This window comes from Sebastes umbrosus, chromosome 17 (assembly GCF_015220745.1).
Source record: "Sebastes umbrosus isolate fSebUmb1 chromosome 17, fSebUmb1.pri, whole genome shotgun sequence".
Taxonomy (NCBI): Eukaryota; Metazoa; Chordata; class Actinopteri; order Perciformes; family Sebastidae; genus Sebastes; species Sebastes umbrosus.
This window is the reverse complement of record NC_051285.1, coordinates 4811589-4830481: the sequence shown is the minus strand read 5'-3', so window position 1 is coordinate 4830481 and position 18893 is coordinate 4811589. Positions and strand designations below refer to the sequence as shown.

Below are 18893 nucleotides of genomic sequence, written 5' to 3'. Positions count from 1 at the left end.
GAGCAGTGCAAACAAAACGTAAAAAAGCCGGTATCCTGCCATCTTTGTTATTGTTTCTGGTGCATGCTCATTACACAAAGCAACAATGGGCATGTACGAAATGAGGAGAGGACGTCATCGTTTCCCACACACTTTTTGTAACCCCGTTTGCATGTGGACCAGAGGCCAAAACGTAAAGGAAAATATCCTTTTTTTTTTAAATATCTGTTTACGTGTAGACAGGGCCTAAGTGTGTGTGTTTGTCCATAACCATGCCAATATATATCACTCAGGACTCCAGTGCTCAGTGCATTGTGGGTAGCCCTCCCTACCTCCTCAACCTCCAGATCATTGGAGCAGAAGACGACTACTTTGACTCTCAGCAAGAGCAGGTATCTAATTAAATCTATATGAACATTTAAATGTGACACAAAAAGCATGTTGCCCTGAATGAATGATGCAGTCACGTCAGGCGTCCGAGGGCTCCGTGTTTTCATTAAATTCAGACAGCTGATGAGGAATTTCAGTATCGATCCCTCTCTCTCTCTCTGTGTGTCAGATTAACGGACTGTGTAGCTGTTTCCAGAGTTTAGACTCGCTGAAGTCTCGGCCGGCTCACCTCGCAGTCTTCCTCCATTATGTTGTCTCTCAGTATGACCCTACACCTCTGGTATATATGCAAACACACACACACACAGTACAGACTAAAGTATAATAATACCCATGCTGTTAATCTGACAGCATTCTGTGGGTTTATACTCTATTCTGTCCTCTTCCCTCCGTCAGCTCTGTTATCTCTACGCTGACATGCACAAGCAAACCAACTCCAAAGAAAGCCGGCGCTTCTTCATGGAGTTCCACTCGCTCTTCATGGATAAAACAGCAGTAAGTTGTAATTTCTTTTCTCTTCACACCACATTTCTGAATAGTTTGTATATTTTTTTGATGTAACTCCGGTTGTCTTTTCCAGAATCTTAAAGTACCATTGCCAGAGGCAGTCGCAGCTGAATTAGGTAAGGGATGGAAAGACACTAAAATGTATCTCAGATTTCTTTGAAATGCCACGAAAATATCACATTTGATCATTTTAAATTAGACTCTTAAATCCAGACATCCTTCACCCTGTGTGGCTCCGATTTACAAATTTGATTGTCAGATCTTATGTTGTTGTACATTACACAGCTTTGTCATGCTTCCAAAAGTGAGAATCCCAAGCAGGGTAACATTACCCTCAACATACAGATCAGTTTGCTAAAGAAGCATAATTTGGACATTGAGCACTGACCTCATGATGTAGCTAATCTGACATTAACTACTGCAAATTTTCAATGACACAATGGGCTTCATGTGCACAGAGAAGCGGAGGCTGGAGTTAATCCCAGAGGAGCTCTGCAAACAGTTCACACAGGCGTTACAGGACGCACTGCTACCAGACCTGCACAAGAACCTGGAGGACTTCAGGTATGAGGCACACAACTGTTTTTTTGTGTTATAAGTTAGTTGTAAGAATATAATATCTCTACATGAATGATGTTTTTTATGTGTTTGTGTGCAGACAGAAGCGCAGCATGGGTATGACTCTGGCTGAAGACGAGCTCTCAAAGCTGGACTCAGAGGGAGGAAAAGACCAGCAGGCTCTGGAGAAGGAATGCTCATGTGCTGAACACATCCTCTCCAAGATAGAGGATATCCTGTGAGCACACACAAAAGGATATTCAACTCATATTTTCCTCGTATGATTATGTGTGTGTGCGCTAACCCTGAGCTGCCTGTTGCAGGTTGACGTCACAGCCCACAGAAGAGGAGAAGTGGTGAGAGGAAGGAGTTGGGATGTTCTGTCATCTATGAGCTACAGTATCTATATCTGCTTTTGGAGAAGTGTTTTGACTGTGTGTTCTGTCATGTTGCAGCCAAACAATGCAGTATGTGCTTCTCACCTATATGAAGCACCTCGGGGTGAAAGTGAAGGAGCCTCGAGGCCTCGAACAGAAACGAGCGCGCATCAACTTCCTGCCCAAGATGAAGGTCCGATCCCTCGTTCTGAAACACGCAGAGCTTTATTGTTTTCACATAGAAGCATTAGCACATTTTAATGGTCTTACAATCTGTTTGAAATGTAACCCCCCTTTAAGTAAATATTTAAATTTGTTACTTTTAACAAGCAGAAGAGCAATAAGCCGGAGAAGGAGGGTGAGGAGAAGGTGAAAAAGCCTCGGTTTCCCAACATCCTCGGCCCGCCTCGCCGTCTGAGCAGAGTGGACTCCACTTCAGGTGAAGAGGAAACTACAGTTTAAAGGAATACTTCACCTACAAAATGACCATTTGTATGTCAAATATACCCCTTTCACACCAAAGACCAGGGTTGGACCAGGGCAGGGGTCTCCAACCTTTTCTCCTCTGAGAGCTACATTGACAAAATGACCGAGAGCTACTCATATTTTATATTATTAGTAACATTTATTCACATTGCTCAGCTCCGACCAAATCAGCTTTTTGTGTGAACATTTAGAAAATGTTGACATCATCAACATCTTAAATTCAGCAGCATGTGCATGTTTTTGTTCTGTATGCATTTCGTCAAGCTCACGCTATTAAATTCACATCAGATTAATGTCATAGAAAACAAAACAATGGTGTTACTTATTTTACTTGTCCTTATTTTCTGTCTGTCCACATATCACTGTATCACATCACTTCCCTTCACGTTCCCTTCATCATCTGTAGTAGGGATGTGCATTACAAGCAAAAATACTAATACTAACCTTTCACACCGAGGACTCAACCATCAGATACCACCTGGGTCACAACCCGGGAGCAATACATACCAGTTAGCTCAAGGTGATAGATATGGATCTGCAGGGTGGTTACACCTCTGGAGGATTACAGAGAGAGGAGATGATAGTGGCCTCATCAATGTGTGCAAAACGTAAAATGTCACAGAATGATGCATGTTTTTGAGATACAGTGTAAATATAGTACATACAGCGTTTTTAGATTTATAAAATGTTTAACTATGTTGTATGTATGGAGCTGTACTGTTTGCAAAAACATACAGACAACATACAGATTTACAGTATCTATCAATCAACACTCATTAACCTTTTTTCCTCTGTCTATCTACAGTACCCATTTATCATATATTAGACTATATTGTGTTATCTATTATGATAATATAGGCATATACATTTACAAACGGATTAGACACTTCTGAAGACTGAAATGTATATTTCATTCACTCCACCATCCCAGAAAAGATTTGCTTTATATAGTATAGCTACTAAAGGTTTTCAGCAACATTTTTTGATTCCCAGTTCACTGTGGAGGCATGAGAAATCCAGTTTAAGCAACAAATGCTATAAAAATGATTCTATACGTTTTCACTAGCGGTAGGAAAGTATTTGTGTACATCTGAGTGTGACCATACATAAATGTTAACGTATGTGTTTGTGTGCAGTCGGTAAGGCCGTGGAGATCAACAAGCAGCGGTCACCAAAGCAGCTCCCTCAGCCGGCCTTTGGCATCCCTGAGCAGTCGGACTCTTCTTCCTCGAGTTCTGGACGGATCCGTGGAAATCAGCTCAGTGAGGGATCGGACACCAGTATGCAATCTACGCCTTCCACCACCACCGCCTCCACCACCACCTCCCCTACACACAGCTCGCCCAGCGGTCAGGCCTCAGATACCAGTGGACAAGACTCAGACTCCAGTAAGATATACACCTGGTTTTATTCGTCACCTGATTCAGGGATTATGGGGGGTTTGGTTTGGTTTGGACTCTGGTTAGTGAGACCTGACTTTTTCTTTCCTTTCTCCTCCATAATCTCCAGATGTGTCTCCATTCTGCATCCAGCCCAGACTGGGCGAGGGTCTGCAGCCTGGGGACCACCAGGACGGCGTCTCCAGTCCGACCAGCACTCAGTTTGACTTCAGCCCCACCAACCTGGAGCAGTTACAGGAGGAAGATCAGGAGGCTTTCAGGTATTTACACAGTTTCCATTTTCTCTTGCACTTGTCAATTTTGAGATGAATTACTCTTGTCAACTCTACATTAATGGTTGTGACAGTAGGTGAAAATGTGATAAAACATATATAATTAATATTCTACCACTTTTTTTCAGTTGGTTTAGTACAATAAATAAAGTTTCTGTGTCTCTGACTGTCAGCAGGATGGAGGTGCAGTGTCCGGTGACTTCAGCCGACATCCAGAGTGAAGACGACCAGGGAGGGGAGATGGAGTGTGAAGAAAACCCTCAGAACTGGCAGAGTCTGGTGAGTCGAGGCGTCCTGGCGAGCTTAACGCCACAGGAGATCAAACGGCAGGAAGTCATCAACGGTGAGTCACCGACACTTCACAGCGTGATGTGAAAATGCTGAAATAAAAAAGTACAGTGTATCTTATACATGTGTGTCCTCCCTCAGAGCTGTTCTACACTGAGCGTGCTCACTTGCGGATGCTGAAGGTGCTGGACTGTGTTTTCCACCAGAGGTTGAACAGAGACGGCGTCCTCCCGCCAGAGGACATCAGACACATCTTCATTAACCTGGAGGAAATCATTCAGCTGCATGGTAACACCAGTCACACGCACTACTAATAACACCCTGCATGTTTCAGAGGGAAGAGCACAAATCATAGAATTCATTTGCTAAAAGATTTGCAACCTTATAAATGACAATAAATTGTTTTTACTTTTAGCTGCATGCTGTTCTCCCTTCTTAACTTTTCCCTTTCTTTATGAAACTATCTAGTAACACATAAAGCTGCATAATTTCTGTCTTTTTTAACTGGTATGATGTGCTAATACTGAATATTGGAGGGATTTAGGTTACAAAAAGTTTTGTAGTTTTATTTTTTATACGTTAAAGCACATCATTTTAAATGTTATTTGTAATTTTGTTGTCAATAAATAAATGATTTTTTAGTAATGAGAAAAGATAAAATATGTCAAGACATTAGCACCAGAAAACATGAAGAGCAATTATCTGAATTATCAACAACATCGACGAGATGCTGGATGTTTGTATTTCAGAACTTCTTCTCTGTTTGCTCCACAGTGTCTGTAACGGAGCAGATGACGGCCATCAGGAAGAGGAGTGAGACGTCGGTGATCGGTCAGATCGCAGATGACCTCTTGGCCTGGGTAAGACCAGTTTCTTTTCTTTCAGGAGGAAGATTAAAAGCTTCAGCACAGGGTGAAGTGTTAGGATTTTATCAGAGCAGAGATTGCAATTAAAAAACACTCACAACAAGTTGATTGTGGTGAATTTCCATTATCTGGATAATCGTGAATACCCTCACATGAGTGACTTGAAAAAGCTGTCTAGATCGCTTCGGGAAAAATGCTGACTGCAATGAAGACAACAACTCCCATGATCCCACGCTGCTCCACCAAACTCTGTCTTCTGTTATTGATTTGATTGAGAGAGCATTAGAAAATGACCTAATGTGCATTTAAGTTGCTCTGAGTGAAAACATTAGCTACAGTAAATACCTTGAATGAATGTAAAAGTGTTTTGATTCCAGTTCAGCGGGGAGGAAGAGGAGAAGATAAAACGAGCCGTGGGAACTTTCTGTAGCAACCAGCCGTCGGCGCTGGAGCTCATCAAGAGCAGGCAGAAGAAAGACCAGCGCTTCACTTTATTCATGCAGGTCAGCAACAACAGTGATACAGGAAACCATAGTCTACTGATTTGTGATGAGAAAATCCTGATATTTCAAAGAAATAGCAGATTAGTAGATAGAGATAGAGTGTCGTTCTTAGCCCTAATTATGTAGTAGACCTGTTAATTAATTTTTTATGGATGTTGACCCTCCTTATTGTCTTTCTCTCAGGAAGCTGAGAGCAACCGTCTGTGTCGCCGGCTGCAGCTTAAAGACATCATTCCTGTAGAAATGCAGAGAGTCACCAAGTACCCTCTCCTACTGGACAACATCGCCAAGTACACAGGTATAAACTGCTCAGGTGTCAAAGTGACTGCAGGCCCTTTTAAAGCTCATGATATTGGTAACGGAGCAGATGTTTGTTAAACTCCACGCAGGAGATGGTGAGGAGAGGGAAAAGGTGAAGAAAGCTGGCGAATGTTGCAAAAAGATCCTGAACCACGTCAACCAGGCGGTCAAAGAGGCTGAGAACAAACAGGTACGCACATCAGAGTCATTGTAATATATATATCAGTTAGGGTTAAAGTGATGTTTAAAGGGAGAATTCCCCACCTTTTATGTGGATGTCCAATCAGTGCTGATTGTAAATGTAGTTGATGTTATCCGAGAAAGCTGATTTCTCCTGCTGCGGAGCCATAACCGCTAAAAACTTGTGGTTGTTTTTTCTAAATTTCCAGGGTTTGAAAAGCGTTTAACGAGTTGTGTTGTTTGTCGACAGAGGCTGGAGGAGTATCAGAGGAGGTTAGACCTGTCGTCACTCAAACAGAGTGAAAACCCCATGATCCTGGAGCTGAAGGTAAGAAACTAGTTATCATCTCTGAACATAATGAGCTCAATGTAAAGTCTTCCACCGGTTCATCAAAGTGTATGTCTGATGCATTATTGTTGTATGTATTGTTGTATTATTGTTGATGTTGTATTTTGTATTTGTTGTAGAATCTGGACCTGACGAAGAGGAAGATGGTGCACGAGGGACCTCTGTCCTGGAAAGTCAATAAAGAAAAGACAATTGGTACACATACCACACACCTGTATATGAGGATAACATTAAATAAAATACATTAACTTTCCACCAGTTTATGAATAAAGAGGAGAATGCGTAGATTAATTTACCCACATAAATATGAACAAACACACATTTATACACACACATACAGTTTGATATCAGCAGTGTCTTCCTTTCAGAGCTGTACACGATCCTCCTGGAGGACATCCTGGTTTTACTGCAGAAACAGGACGAACGTCTGGTCCTCAAATTCCACGGCAAGAATCCGGCCAGCGCCGCCGACGCCAAGCACATCTTCAGCCCCATCATCAAGCTAAACACTGTCCTGGTTCGTCCGGTGGCGACCGGTAAGAACCACACTTTGTGTTCGTTAATTCCTGTGTATACAGTGTATATTAAGTATGTATATGTAACTGTAATTTGTTATTTATTTTCATCCTCATCAGACAACAAGTCTTTCTTCGTGCTGTCCATGTCGGAGAACGGGGCTCAGATCTACGAGCTGATGGCTCAGACGGTGTCCGATCAGAGAGCGTAAGTCTCGCACCACAAACACAAACTACAAGTCACCTGTTTCCTGCATGTCTCATCCTGCTGTATCGCCTCCGTTCATCCAGGTGGCAGTGTCTGATCACACAATGTGCTGACGCCGTGAAGACCAAACCTCACCACAGAGACAACACACCTCCAGCTCAGTCTGAGTGAGTCACTGACTGCAGCCTCTCACACACTGATGTTTGTTTTTTATCATTGTTTCTAATGTGAGTGTGTTTCAGTGCTGACGCCATTGAGATCATCAAATGTGGGATGCCCAAGGCCAGCAAAGATCCTAACGACACGTTAGGTACTTCAGGTACAGCAGCAGTGGTTGGACTAAGTTTATCTTCATCAGTTTCCTCTGCAGAATTTTTTAATTTGAAGGCGACTTACCTCATAGCTTGAATTGTTTTACATGAAGTATTTCTTATTTTACATTACATTAAAAACTACATTTTAAATATATATTTTTTTATTTTTTTGTTTCCAATGTTACACTCTCACCCTCTGAATCAACATCTCCATGCATCCCAGATAAAGAAGACGCCTCTTCGCCAGACATTCAAGCTCCACCGAGTATCAACCCGTTTGATGGATGCATGAAATCAGAAGACGAGGAAGAGGAGCTGGTCGCGGCAGACAGACGGGAGGAAGAGGAGGAGGATGAAGAGGTGGATGAAGCAGAACTAGAAGCTTTCCTGGACGGGCAGCTGGCAGACGGACTGCCCTTCCCACAGGAAGAATGCTCATGTCAGGGCATCGCCGTTGAAAACCAAGAGCACAACGCATTCAGAATGTCCTCCTCTAAAGGAGAAGATGCTCTCAGGACATGTAAGTTACATATTACAAAAACATGTTTACTCACTTTGTTAGATAGTTTTTGTTTCATCTGCCTACGTTTTGAGTGTATAAAAGATTATGAGATGACATTTACATAATTTTTCTGTGTCCTAGTGTCGATACTGAAGCAGGCTCTTTTCAACCACATGATGAGCAGAGAGTCTGAGGAGGAGAAAGAGGAGACGCAGGAGAGCAAGCAGAGTGGGGCCCCTGGGTGTCTGCTGAGTGCCTCTTTGCCCGGGAGTCCTGAAGGGCCCGCTGAGAGCCGAGCAAGTTCACAGAAAGAAAACACAGAGCTTTCTGAGACGACTGAACGCAACGGTGAGGGATCTTGGCCCGTTATACTGAAGGATTAAAGGGCGGGTCCATTATCATTTTGAGGTTTCTATATCATTCAGTGGTGTTTCTTATGTATTAAAATCTGACCATTAAAATTTTGTTGAAAGTTTGCATGTTTTTGCGTCAAAATGCTATTTTCCTTTCAAGCTCTTTTAAAAACGTTTCCCCCTGGTGACCTGACGTAGGTTTCTGCATGATGATGCTGCTACATGTACAGTATATATACATCCTTATAGTCAGTGTATCAACGTTACATACAGTAACTTAGATGGCGGTCGGCGTGCTCCCAGGTTGGAGAAGCAGACAGGAGTACGAAGCTGAGCAATGTACTGCTGTGGACGCCACGATAGTTCAGATCAGAAAGTCACACAATAACACAAACAAAATAACTGATCGATGCAGCGGTAGACCAGCAACTCCTGTGTTCTGAGAGGTAAAATTACTGCTTTTGAGGGGTTATTCAAACCCTTGAGGAGTTTTTTGTTACAAGATCCATAGGGACCCCCGGATAGTGTACCTGGGATTGATACCCAGTGACATAATTCAAAAGAAGGACATCTATCTCTTTAAAATCCTGATACTTGCATGTAAAAAGGAGCTGGTTGAAATGTGATCCTCCAAGACCAGGTCAGTGGCTGGACATTGTAGAGGGAATATACTCTATGGAAAAGCTGACTCATTATCGAAGGACTAAAGCAAACAAGAGAAAAGATGGCTCATGTTCACAGATGATCTGAAAAGAACAGATCAAAGTTTGTAATGTCAGAGTAGTGCCCCCCCCCTCTTCGTTTCTTTTTTTTTTGTTTTTGTTTTTTGAGTTAATCTTTGTTTTTATGTTTGATGTGAAATTTGTTCAGTGTATTAACAACTGAAAAATAAATAAATAAAAAGTAAAAAAAAAATGACTGTTTTTGTGAATGGAGTCTGGTGGCTTTGAAGACAGCAACAACAGCTTCAGTTCCCCGTCAGAAAGGGCTGCCTGACGGTGAGGTAAAGCTGTGAAAATATTCTAAATATAGCGTACACTTGAATTGATATTGATACTGATATTGCTTATGCGTTTTTTTGGTAACTAAAGTACGTTTTTCTGCTGCTCCCATCCACAGCTGCTTTACCTCACCGTCAGACAGCCCTTTCTGACGGGGAACTGTAACCGTTAAATTGCTGTCTTCAAAGCCACCAGACTCCATTCACAAAAACAGTCATTTTACCTCACAGAAACAGGGAGTATATAGTTAGTTATTACAGTAAGTTATTTCCAAACTTAACACAGCTAAAGTTGACTCAGCTAGTGCTAGCGTTCACATTATTCATAACCTTATTTATTAGGTTACTGCGGCAACCTACGTCACTGCTTTTTGCAACGGCTGAGTGGACGTTTCCATTTGAAAAAAACCCAGCACAGAACGCAGATGGACCTGAACTTTAAAGGAATAGTTAGACATTTCTGGAATTACGCTTATTGCTCTGCTCTGCTTCTCCACCCAGGTGGTTTTATGGTTCTGGATTTCGGTGGGGGCCTCGAGGAGAGCAGCACTGACGATGACGGGCTCGCAGGAGGCGACGTGGGGATCGACATGAGGAAACTGCTCTCCTCCTCCTCGCAGGCAGGAGGCGGCGGCGGCCCCAACCTCAGCAGGCAGCTCATGACCCACATGCGTCTCCTTCAGGCCGACCTGCAGTATCTGAAGGTACCGCACATCTAACTGACAGCCTGATTTAGCTGCTTTTACACACACACAGTGCAACAAGTGGTGGGTAATACTCACAGGGAGTAGTCGACCTTGTAGTAGACACAGATAGTGTGATGATGGATGAGATCAGTGATGCTTGTAGACCCGACAAGATGAGCACAATGAGCATATTTCATGCACAAAAAGGCACCAAATGGTTGGTTTTTATTTTGTGTTTTCTGGGTTTTTCGCTGGTTGATCAGAGTTGAATGCCGGGAAATTGAGAAACCTGAGAGTTTATGGGAAATTGTCATGTATCAAGGCTGAGTCCTTATTGCAGCGGCCCTGGGTTCCAATCCGACCTGAGGTCCTTTGCTGCATGTCATCCTCTCTCTCTCTCTCTCTCTTTCTCTCTCTCTCCCTCTTTCATAACCATCACTCTCACTACCATTAAAGGCATAAAAGCCCCAAAAATTATCTTTAAAAATATAATCCCGTCCGGTTTCCTGTGAAAAATACCTGCAGAATCCTGGGATTTTTCAGCATGCATGATCTCATAAAGGCTACCATGCTACTGTCAAAACTGTGAAAGCTAAATGCTGTTATTATTATAGTATTATAACTAATCGTGTACCATAGTACGTTTACTCTTTTTGCCTCATTCGTTGTGTTTCCAGGAGGTGGAGATGAAGTACAACGAGCTGCGACAAACACACAGCGACGCGGCTACTGACTCCGATGACAACAACAACGGTGTGTTTCACTGACTTTCATCCAACATCAATCTTTTGTACGTTTACAGTGAATCACAAAAACACTTTTGTTTGTGATTTTTCAGACGGGGTTCAGTGATGACAGACTTCCTTCTCTCTCGGTCGTGTGAGTTTCATACCACTACCATACTCACTCTACCACTTCTGGATGAATCCTTGACTATTTAACACTGGTGTTATGAAGACTTCATGTGTCAGTGGAAGACAAATGTTTCACTATAAAGAGGAGAGACTCTGTGGAGCTACACGAGGACAATTCAGTCACTTTTTTTTGCAATAATAATAACCAACTGCATAAATTATCGTAAACACTGGAGATATGAAATGGAAAAAGAGGAGCGTGTGACGTCACACGGATGCACAGCAGAGATTAAAAGAGACATGAAGATTCTCTGAGGATCAAGAAGGTCGATGGTCTTATTCAGGACTCACTGCTGTAAGCTTGATATATAAAAGTCTGCAATAAGAGACAACCTCTACTGTACATATTCAGTCCAGCACGCCACATAGTTGAACATGCTTGAAGAAAGACTTCCTTATTTTGTAAAAGCAACCGTTAAATGCCGAAATCTCTCATCACACTGATTATATTTTTTAAATTTGGAAACATTCATGCTGTAAAATCCATCCCCAAATGTCTTTAGCCCATCTTAGCATAAAACTAGAATTGAGAAGACATCGCTGGATCTTGTTCATAAAAAACAACCTATACCAGCACCTCCGAAGTTCAATAATTAACATGTCATATCTTGTTTGTTTTATCAGTACACAAACGTGTAACATTAGCCGTGTTTCCATTCAATTGAAATTAAATGTGAATTAGGAGCGTCCATCAACTGGTTTGGAGCGACTAAACTTGGCTTGTTTGGTCAGAAATTGGCGTTATAGGCTACGCATTGGCCTCTTGGTTTGAAAGTCTGAGCAAATAGACTTTAAATTTCCTATAGCACTTGAATGTAGCATGATATAGCTAACAAAGATCCAGATCACTGCCTGTTCATAATGACTTATAAACAAACATATGCAGTAAGAGAGCAGATTTGGCAAATACGTCTTCTTCATTTCATATTTGTTTTATCAGGAGCACTTACTAATGAATGAATGCACATAGAAATACAGTGCAATCTTTATCAAAATCTCATTTTGCCCTCAGTTGGTAGAACTGCAGAAAACTGCAGCTATAAAAAGAACTATTGTGTGTGCTGGTGTTTTTCCTGGAGCACAATATAATAGATACTACAAGCTTTTTCAGAGTGTGTGCACATGTGAATTTATTGAATTGAACTTTATTGTAGAGTTTATTTTCCATTTTGTATTCCAGACCTTTTATTTTGTTTGTCATCAAACACTAAAAACTGAAATATTGCAAGGAGGTTTTTCTCCTTCCTCAGCTTCTTCAACACCGACCGGCCCGTTATCCCCTTTTAGGTACATTCACTCATCAAACCTCTGCACTTCACTTTAATGGTTGGACTGAAAAGACTGTTGAAATATTCACCCGCCACAAGACTGCACACATGACATTACTTTGATTTGTTGTACGAAATATACGGAAAAAAAAAAGAAAAAGAAAAAAACAAACCTGAAAAAATATTGTTATGGACTGTTTTCAATGTAAAGGAATATAATGTACAATTATGTATATCAAAGGTTTTGTGTTGTTTTTTTACACCATGCAATCATGTAATGTTTTAACACAAACTACTTAAAAAGAGGGTAAAGTATCCATTAATCTGTTTTATAAATGTTCTATTCAAAATGTTCTATTTTTATTACATTGCTATTAACCGTGTTATTAACATGTTTGTTGAGAGCACAAATAGCTCCTTTTAGAGAGGAGATTTAAAGCTGATCTGTTGTTAAAAAATGAAGGGGAAGAAAAGGTGTCATTTTATTTTTAGTTAGCATCTTAATTATCTTTGTGAGCTCCATCTGTAGCTCGGACACGAGTGGCTTTAAAGGAACAATCCACTCTGAGTTTAACAGTAAACATCAGTTCCTTTACAAGGTCAATCTGCAGGTTTTGAAAAGTCTTGAAAAGCATCAAGTTTCCACAAAAAGGTCTTAAAAGTCTTAAATTTAATTAAGAAAAGTCTGCCTTCCGTAGACGGTGATGTTCGTTATAAAATGTTTTTGTATCCCATTGATGGCTGCCCGGAGACGTTACACATTTATTAACTAAAAATGGGATTGTTTCGACAGTAAATTGTTTCGGCAGTTTTATTGTATGACGGCGTATTAGGGCCATCGTAGGTAAAAAATAATAATAATTACAGAGCCGTGGGAAGGGGGGTAATATTCCGAGAAAAAAGAAGATTAAAGTTGTAAATTTTTGTGAAAAAGAATCTCTGAGATTTAAGTAGTCAATTTAAGAGAAGAAAATTCAAAATTTTCCAAGAAAATCTTTTAGATATTCTTTGAGATTAAAGTGGTAAATTTACAAAAAAACAACTCAAATATTTCCAAGAAAAAAAATGGGATATTCTCTGAGATTAAAGTTGTAAATTTACGAGAAAGAGCTCAAAAATTAAAAAAATTAAAAAAATATTCTGAGATTATAATGTCATAAATTTCTTAGAAAAAAACTTGGATATTCTCTGAGACAAGTAGTAAATGTACGAGAAACAACTCCAAAATGTCAGAGAAAAAAAAGTGGATATTCTCTGAGATTAAAGTGGTAAATTTATGAGAAAAAAATAAAAAATGTCCCCCCCAAAAAATTTAATATTCTTTGAGATTATAAAGTCATACATTTACTAGTGAGGATTTACAGCAGAAAGACGGTGTTTATCAGGGATAGAATGAAAGTCAAGTACTAAATTAAGTAACAGACCACGACATTTGGTTACTTCTAGTTTTTTAATACAAAACGTTTTTCCACAAAAGCTTTATTTTGACATATAAACTATCTCACTGTCTGCTTTGATAGAATTCAGTTTGTTGCAGCTGATAATATGTTATTGTAAATAAGTGAAAGTAAGTCTGATAGCTACATGAAAAGATGATTCTGGCCTGTTTACATTATGGCAGCGTTATTAAAACCTTGTATGAAGGCTGACACACTGAACATCGAACATCATATCTCAACACTGTTTCACTCATTACCATCTGCTTGTGTATTTAAACCACAAATAAGTGACCTTTAGCTGATCTCTGCGTCCTGGTTCTGAGCTATTTCTATTAGAAACCCAGATCAGTTTAAAAAGCACACTTGGTAGACTGGAGTAAAAAAAAAAACAGTAAAGCAGTTTGACACATCATCTTTTTTCTAGATGCAAAGCGTTTTAGGGGTCCTATCAAATGATGCGATAAAACACCACACAATTTAGTGTAATTACCATAAATAAAATCTAGACCAAGACTGGTTTGATTGGTGCCTTCACTGCAGTAGTAAAAAAAGACTTATTGGACAGCAGGCATTTCAGCTTGTCATAGTGAAAAAATGTTTGTATGGGCATTAAAAAAACATGTGAAAAACTCATCATGCTGCAAACACATTTTTACACTTGGCTTATAGTCAGTGTATTAACGTTACATACAGTAACTTAGATGGCGGTCGGCGTGGAAGCTAAGCAATGTACTGCTGTGGACGCCACGTTAGTTCAGATCAGAAAGTCACACAATAACACAAACAAACGAACCGATCAATGCAGCGGTAGACCAGCAACTCCTGTGTTCTGAGAGGTAAAATTACTGTTTTTGTGAATGGAGTCTGGTGGCTTTGAAGACAGCGATATAGCGGCTTCAGTTCCCCGTTAGAGAGGGCTGTCTGACGGCGAGGTAAAGTGGTGAAAATATAGCGTACACTTAAACTGATGTTGATTTTTTTTAGGTGTCTAAAAGCCGCTTTACCTCACTGTCAGACAGCCCTTTCTGACGGGGAACTGAAGCAGTTATATTGTGGTCTTCAAAGCCACCAGACTCCATTCACAAAAACAGTAAGAGTATACATACAACCCCCACTTCAAAAAATCAGAACTAACCCTTTCAGTTATTTCCAATTATATTATTATTACTATTATATATGATGCTTTTGGATTAATATTACTGCTGCAAAAGTTAATTTATTGATGACAGAGTATTAACAGTAGCACCTTTAAAACTGCAGAAGCTTTGTAAGCCGTTGTCCCTGCAAGAACTGTGAGTTTAACTATCTTTAAGATGAGTTTCAGTCACTCTTGTCTGAGAGTCCATCCAGTTTTTGTGCTTTGATTTCTTTGAGCTTGTGGTTTTCTCGCCACCTTCTATACTTCGCCCTACTTTTCTTGTAGCCAAACCTGGCAATGTCCACCATGAACACCCAGGCCAGTCCGTACATGGCCACGCCACCGAGCTTCATTATCAGCGTGGTCCTGGGAGAAGTGAGCTCGCAGTAAAACATGACCGAGCCCACTCCCACGCGCACGGTGGCGAACAGTAGGATAAAGAGCAGGTCCACGGCGTCGCCCAGCAGGCTGTTGTACAGGCCCAGCTGCCGGAGGAACCAGCGGGTCTGCAGCAGGGGGTTGGTGAGCTCGCTGCCGAAGATGACCCCGCAGGTCTCGCAGCCTGACACTCCCATGAACAGAGCCAGCAGGATGCCCACGATGCTGGCGGTGTGGTGGGCCAGCATGATGGGACCCTCGGTGTGGTAGCGCACACACCAGCCCATGTCGAAGAGGAAGTAGCCGAGGCAGACGGCCATGGCGAAGGTCTGGAGCACAGTGTTGTCTGTACCTGGGAGGTGGATAGGACCAGGGTCAGGTAAGAGGGTTTAAAGGTCCCATATCGTGCTCATTTTCAGGTTCATACTTGTATTTTGGGTTTCTACTAGAACATGTTTACATGCTGTAATGTTCAAAAAACACATTGTTTTCCTCGTACTGTCAGCCTGAATATACCTGTATTTACCCTCTGTCTGAAACGCTCCGTTTTAGTGCATTTCAATGGAATTGCGTTGCTAGGCAACAGTTTGGGTTCATGTTTACTTCCTGTCAGCTGATGTTATGTACATACACTGCAACAGGAAATAAACTGGGACACATTTAGAATGTTTATGTTTAAAACCGTGTGATGGTCTATATATTGTAGATTTGTGACATCACAAATGGACAAAAATCCTAACGGCTTGTTTCAAACGCACAATTTCTGAATACGGGAATACGGAATAATATATAGCACTTAAATCTGCATTATAATATAAAATACATGAAAATCTCACTTTTTACAATATGGGACCTTTAATGTAATTTTGTGTCTACATTTCTAATATAGCAGCAACATATTCCAGGTATACTTTATTAACCACTGACCTGCATGTGTGAAAAGCCAGGGTCCGTCCACGAAGAGGACGTACGCCGTCAGCAGCGAGATGAGGACGCCGTGGGACAACGTGACCAGCCGGCAGTTCCACTCGGGTCCCCGCTGAATGAAGGTACAGCGGAACACCAGGTAGAGACAGAACCAGCCAAACAGGCTGCAGATCACCTCCAGTACTGGCATGGCTGTCTGTATGGGACGAGTGGATTCATTTCACCATCATAAATACACACACTCGTGTCATGTGTGTTTAATTATTTTTAAAAGCAACGAAGGGCATCATTTTTAACTCATGTAACACTATTTTAAAAGGCATAACTGTGATGTGTGCATACTTACCTTAACTCCTCCTCCTCTCAGCTGTATCAGTAATATTCAGGATCCATGTAGGAAATGACTCCAACAACACTGGTACGCAGCCTCGGCCTCCATCGCTGTTTAATGTTCTATAAAAAGACATAAATACTCCACTAAAGTGCCCAAAGTGCTCAGCACATTTCACTGTGTCAAGATGACAGCGATGATGCCATGTGCTGCGCAGGCTACTATAGACAGTTAGTGGGTCCTTTATCCCTTCCCCCTGGATCTCAGACCTGATCCTCTTAAAGGATTACAGGCTCTACTTCTCTGCGGATACCTGCTTTTAGACGGGACGGCTGATACGAGGCTGCAGCTGTTTCACAATAAAGTCAAACTAAACTCAAGTTTGATCATATAACACCTGTTCTGATGCGTTTGCATTGACTACAGTGACACTACAGTTTCATGTCAACACATCAGAACAAGCAGATCTGAAGGGTCTTCAGTTAACCCAGGGGTCTGCAACCTGCGGCTTCGGAGCCACATGCGTCTCTTTAGCTCCTCTCCAGTGGCTCCCTGTGGATTTATAAAAATGGAAATGAATAACTGTTTTTTTGTTTACAAAAAAGGGGGCAGTAGTGTTTAGGTTTAAATGTGATCTTTCTTAATTTCAAGCCAGTTTTAAAGTTGATGCAACATGATTTTAAGTTAAACCATAATTTAATCAGGTTTAAAAAACAATCCGAATTAGTCCTGCTCCTCACCTTCTCTCTCTGTCTCCTCTGCAGGATCATTCGTAGTGAATGTTAAACAGACCTACTATCAGACAGACAGATCCCTGTATGGAGTAGGTCAGTGTACATACAGGTGAGAAGTGCAAGATAAATAACCTGTGAAGCGAAGGTCAGGTGCTCACCTGATGGTCAGCTGCTCACCTGAGTGTCAGCTGCTCACCTGATGGTCAGCTGCTCACCTGATGGTCAGCTGCAGCATTAACCCACTTCCAGAGTCGCTCTAATCTGACACCAGGGTAGATTATTGGTCAGTCATGGACATTTAAAGCAACTCTACTTCCAACTCTTGGTTTGTTTCTTCCAAATAGGGAAGTTTACTTACACAGCAGTGTTTGTACATTTCAATTTTGGCCGTAGTTCTCCGCCTTTTTCACTTGTAACCCCTTAATGCAGGGGTCAGCAACCTGCAGCTCTAGAGTCACAGGTGGCTTTTTAGCTCCTCTCCAGTGGCTCCCTGTGGATTTATAAAAAATGGAAATGAATAACTGTTTTTTTGTTTACATTTTCATTTTTATTTATCATTGTTGTAGGTCTATGGTAGGACGGAATATTAGGGCCACATTGAGGGAAAAAAAATAAATCTGAGATTTCAAGAATAAAGTAATATTATAATATTATATATAATAATATTGTAAGAATAAGGTTATAGGTTTATGAGAAAAAAAGTCGTAAAATTAAGAGAATAAAGTCAGAAGTTTATAAAGTAGTAATTTTACGTGTTATTTTATTTTTTCTCTCAAAGGTATGAATTTATTCTCGGAATATTACGACTTTTTTTCTCGTAAAGTTATGACTTTATTCTCGTAATATTACGACTTTTTTTCTCGTAAAGTTATGACTTTATTCTCGTAATATTACGACTTTTTTTCTCGTAAAGTTATGACTTTATTCTGGAAATCTCAGATTTTTGTTCCCTCAGTGTGGCCCTAATACTCCTTAGTACATTTACACTGTGGCCCTCACTGCATTAGACTTATATACTATATACTTAGACTATAAACTGTGTTACCTTCATCACAATGATCAAATGTTTCACGGCTCCAAACAGATTATTTTTTTTTTTTTTTGCCTTTAAGGCAGGGGTCAGCAACCTTTACTATCAAAAGAGCCATTTTAAGAATAGTTCAACATTTAGATGAGAAGATCAATTAACCTCAGAGATTTCTTCCAATATAACGGAGACGCAAATTTCAACAGACCTCACTGTGGACAGTTTAATTCCGACTCTTTCTGTACGTGATTTTTAGTGTTTAGAAATGTAAACATTCAACTAATTAAAATATAAAAATAAATGTTAACAACACAGACAGCATATTTGGGGAGATGAATATTAATTATTTGTGGTATTATTGTATTGTGGGACTTCTCTTCTCCCTATTTATTTAAAGGGTCAGTTCACCCAAATTACTATCAACGTCTTTTTTTGTAAGTTGTTTTCTTGTTGTATTTATCCATCCAGATAGTTTAGCTTTTAGGTTTTGTAGGCTTGTAGATGATTTAATTTTTGATGTTCACAGCATTAAAAAAAAAACATTTAAAGGGACTATTTGTAACTTTCAGAAATGCTTTCTAACAGCGACACCTGTGGCCGTTTCTCTCTGCGGAGCCCTGTCACTTCACAAGACTGCAGCATTTATTTCTGCACAAATGTCCACTGTACAATCATCAGATATTCTCAGAGGTAAACTAACTCTT

The 18893-nt window shown here is 40.6% G+C and overlaps 2 protein-coding genes across 4 annotated transcripts in view; one reads left to right on the top strand and one right to left on the bottom strand.

Moving 5' to 3' along the window:
• Positions 1–11442, top strand: part of LOC119475879 (rho guanine nucleotide exchange factor 12-like) — a 30596-nt gene extending 19154 nt beyond the window's left edge. Inside the window, exons 11-38 of one of the 2 annotated variants that reach the window (XM_037748965.1) lie at positions 273–371; positions 539–649; positions 766–864; positions 950–992; positions 1335–1440; positions 1535–1672; positions 1758–1790; positions 1890–2004; positions 2145–2250; positions 3434–3685; positions 3807–3957; positions 4143–4312; positions 4399–4545; positions 5032–5117; positions 5501–5626; positions 5810–5924; positions 6016–6116; positions 6357–6434; positions 6575–6650; positions 6824–6991; positions 7091–7178; positions 7262–7345; positions 7421–7497; positions 7716–8012; positions 8136–8342; positions 9849–10051; positions 10711–10786; positions 10872–11442. In XM_037748965.1, coding sequence (XP_037604893.1) covers positions 273–371; positions 539–649; positions 766–864; positions 950–992; positions 1335–1440; positions 1535–1672; positions 1758–1790; positions 1890–2004; positions 2145–2250; positions 3434–3685; positions 3807–3957; positions 4143–4312; positions 4399–4545; positions 5032–5117; positions 5501–5626; positions 5810–5924; positions 6016–6116; positions 6357–6434; positions 6575–6650; positions 6824–6991; positions 7091–7178; positions 7262–7345; positions 7421–7497; positions 7716–8012; positions 8136–8342; positions 9849–10051; positions 10711–10786; positions 10872–10885 — 3366 coding nt within the window. In that variant the 3' untranslated portion in view covers positions 10886–11442. The remainder of the gene's footprint in view (positions 1–272; positions 372–538; positions 650–765; positions 865–949; positions 993–1334; positions 1441–1534; positions 1673–1757; positions 1791–1889; positions 2005–2144; positions 2251–3433; positions 3686–3806; positions 3958–4142; positions 4313–4398; positions 4546–5031; positions 5118–5500; positions 5627–5809; positions 5925–6015; positions 6117–6356; positions 6435–6574; positions 6651–6823; positions 6992–7090; positions 7179–7261; positions 7346–7420; positions 7498–7715; positions 8013–8135; positions 8343–9848; positions 10052–10710; positions 10787–10871) is intronic. The other variant, XM_037748967.1, reaches the window with a different exon arrangement.
• A 3298-nt stretch (positions 11443–14740) lies between these two features.
• LOC119475872 (TLC domain-containing protein 5-like) lies at positions 14741–17555 on the bottom strand. 2 transcript variants are annotated; one of them, XM_037748953.1, is made up of 4 exons: positions 17169–17555; positions 16444–16550; positions 16098–16293; positions 14741–15522 (listed from the first exon to the last, which is right to left on the bottom strand). In XM_037748953.1, exons 3-4 carry the CDS (start codon positions 16285–16287, stop codon positions 14975–14977), a joined length of 738 nt encoding a protein of 245 aa, XP_037604881.1. In that variant the 5' UTR covers positions 16288–16293; positions 16444–16550; positions 17169–17555; the 3' UTR covers positions 14741–14974. The 2 variants fall into 2 exon arrangements, with proteins under 2 accessions (XP_037604881.1, XP_037604880.1); XM_037748952.1 differs by lacking the exon at positions 17169–17555 and having other exon boundaries at positions 16444–17145.
• Positions 17556–18893: the final 1338 nt, after the last annotated feature.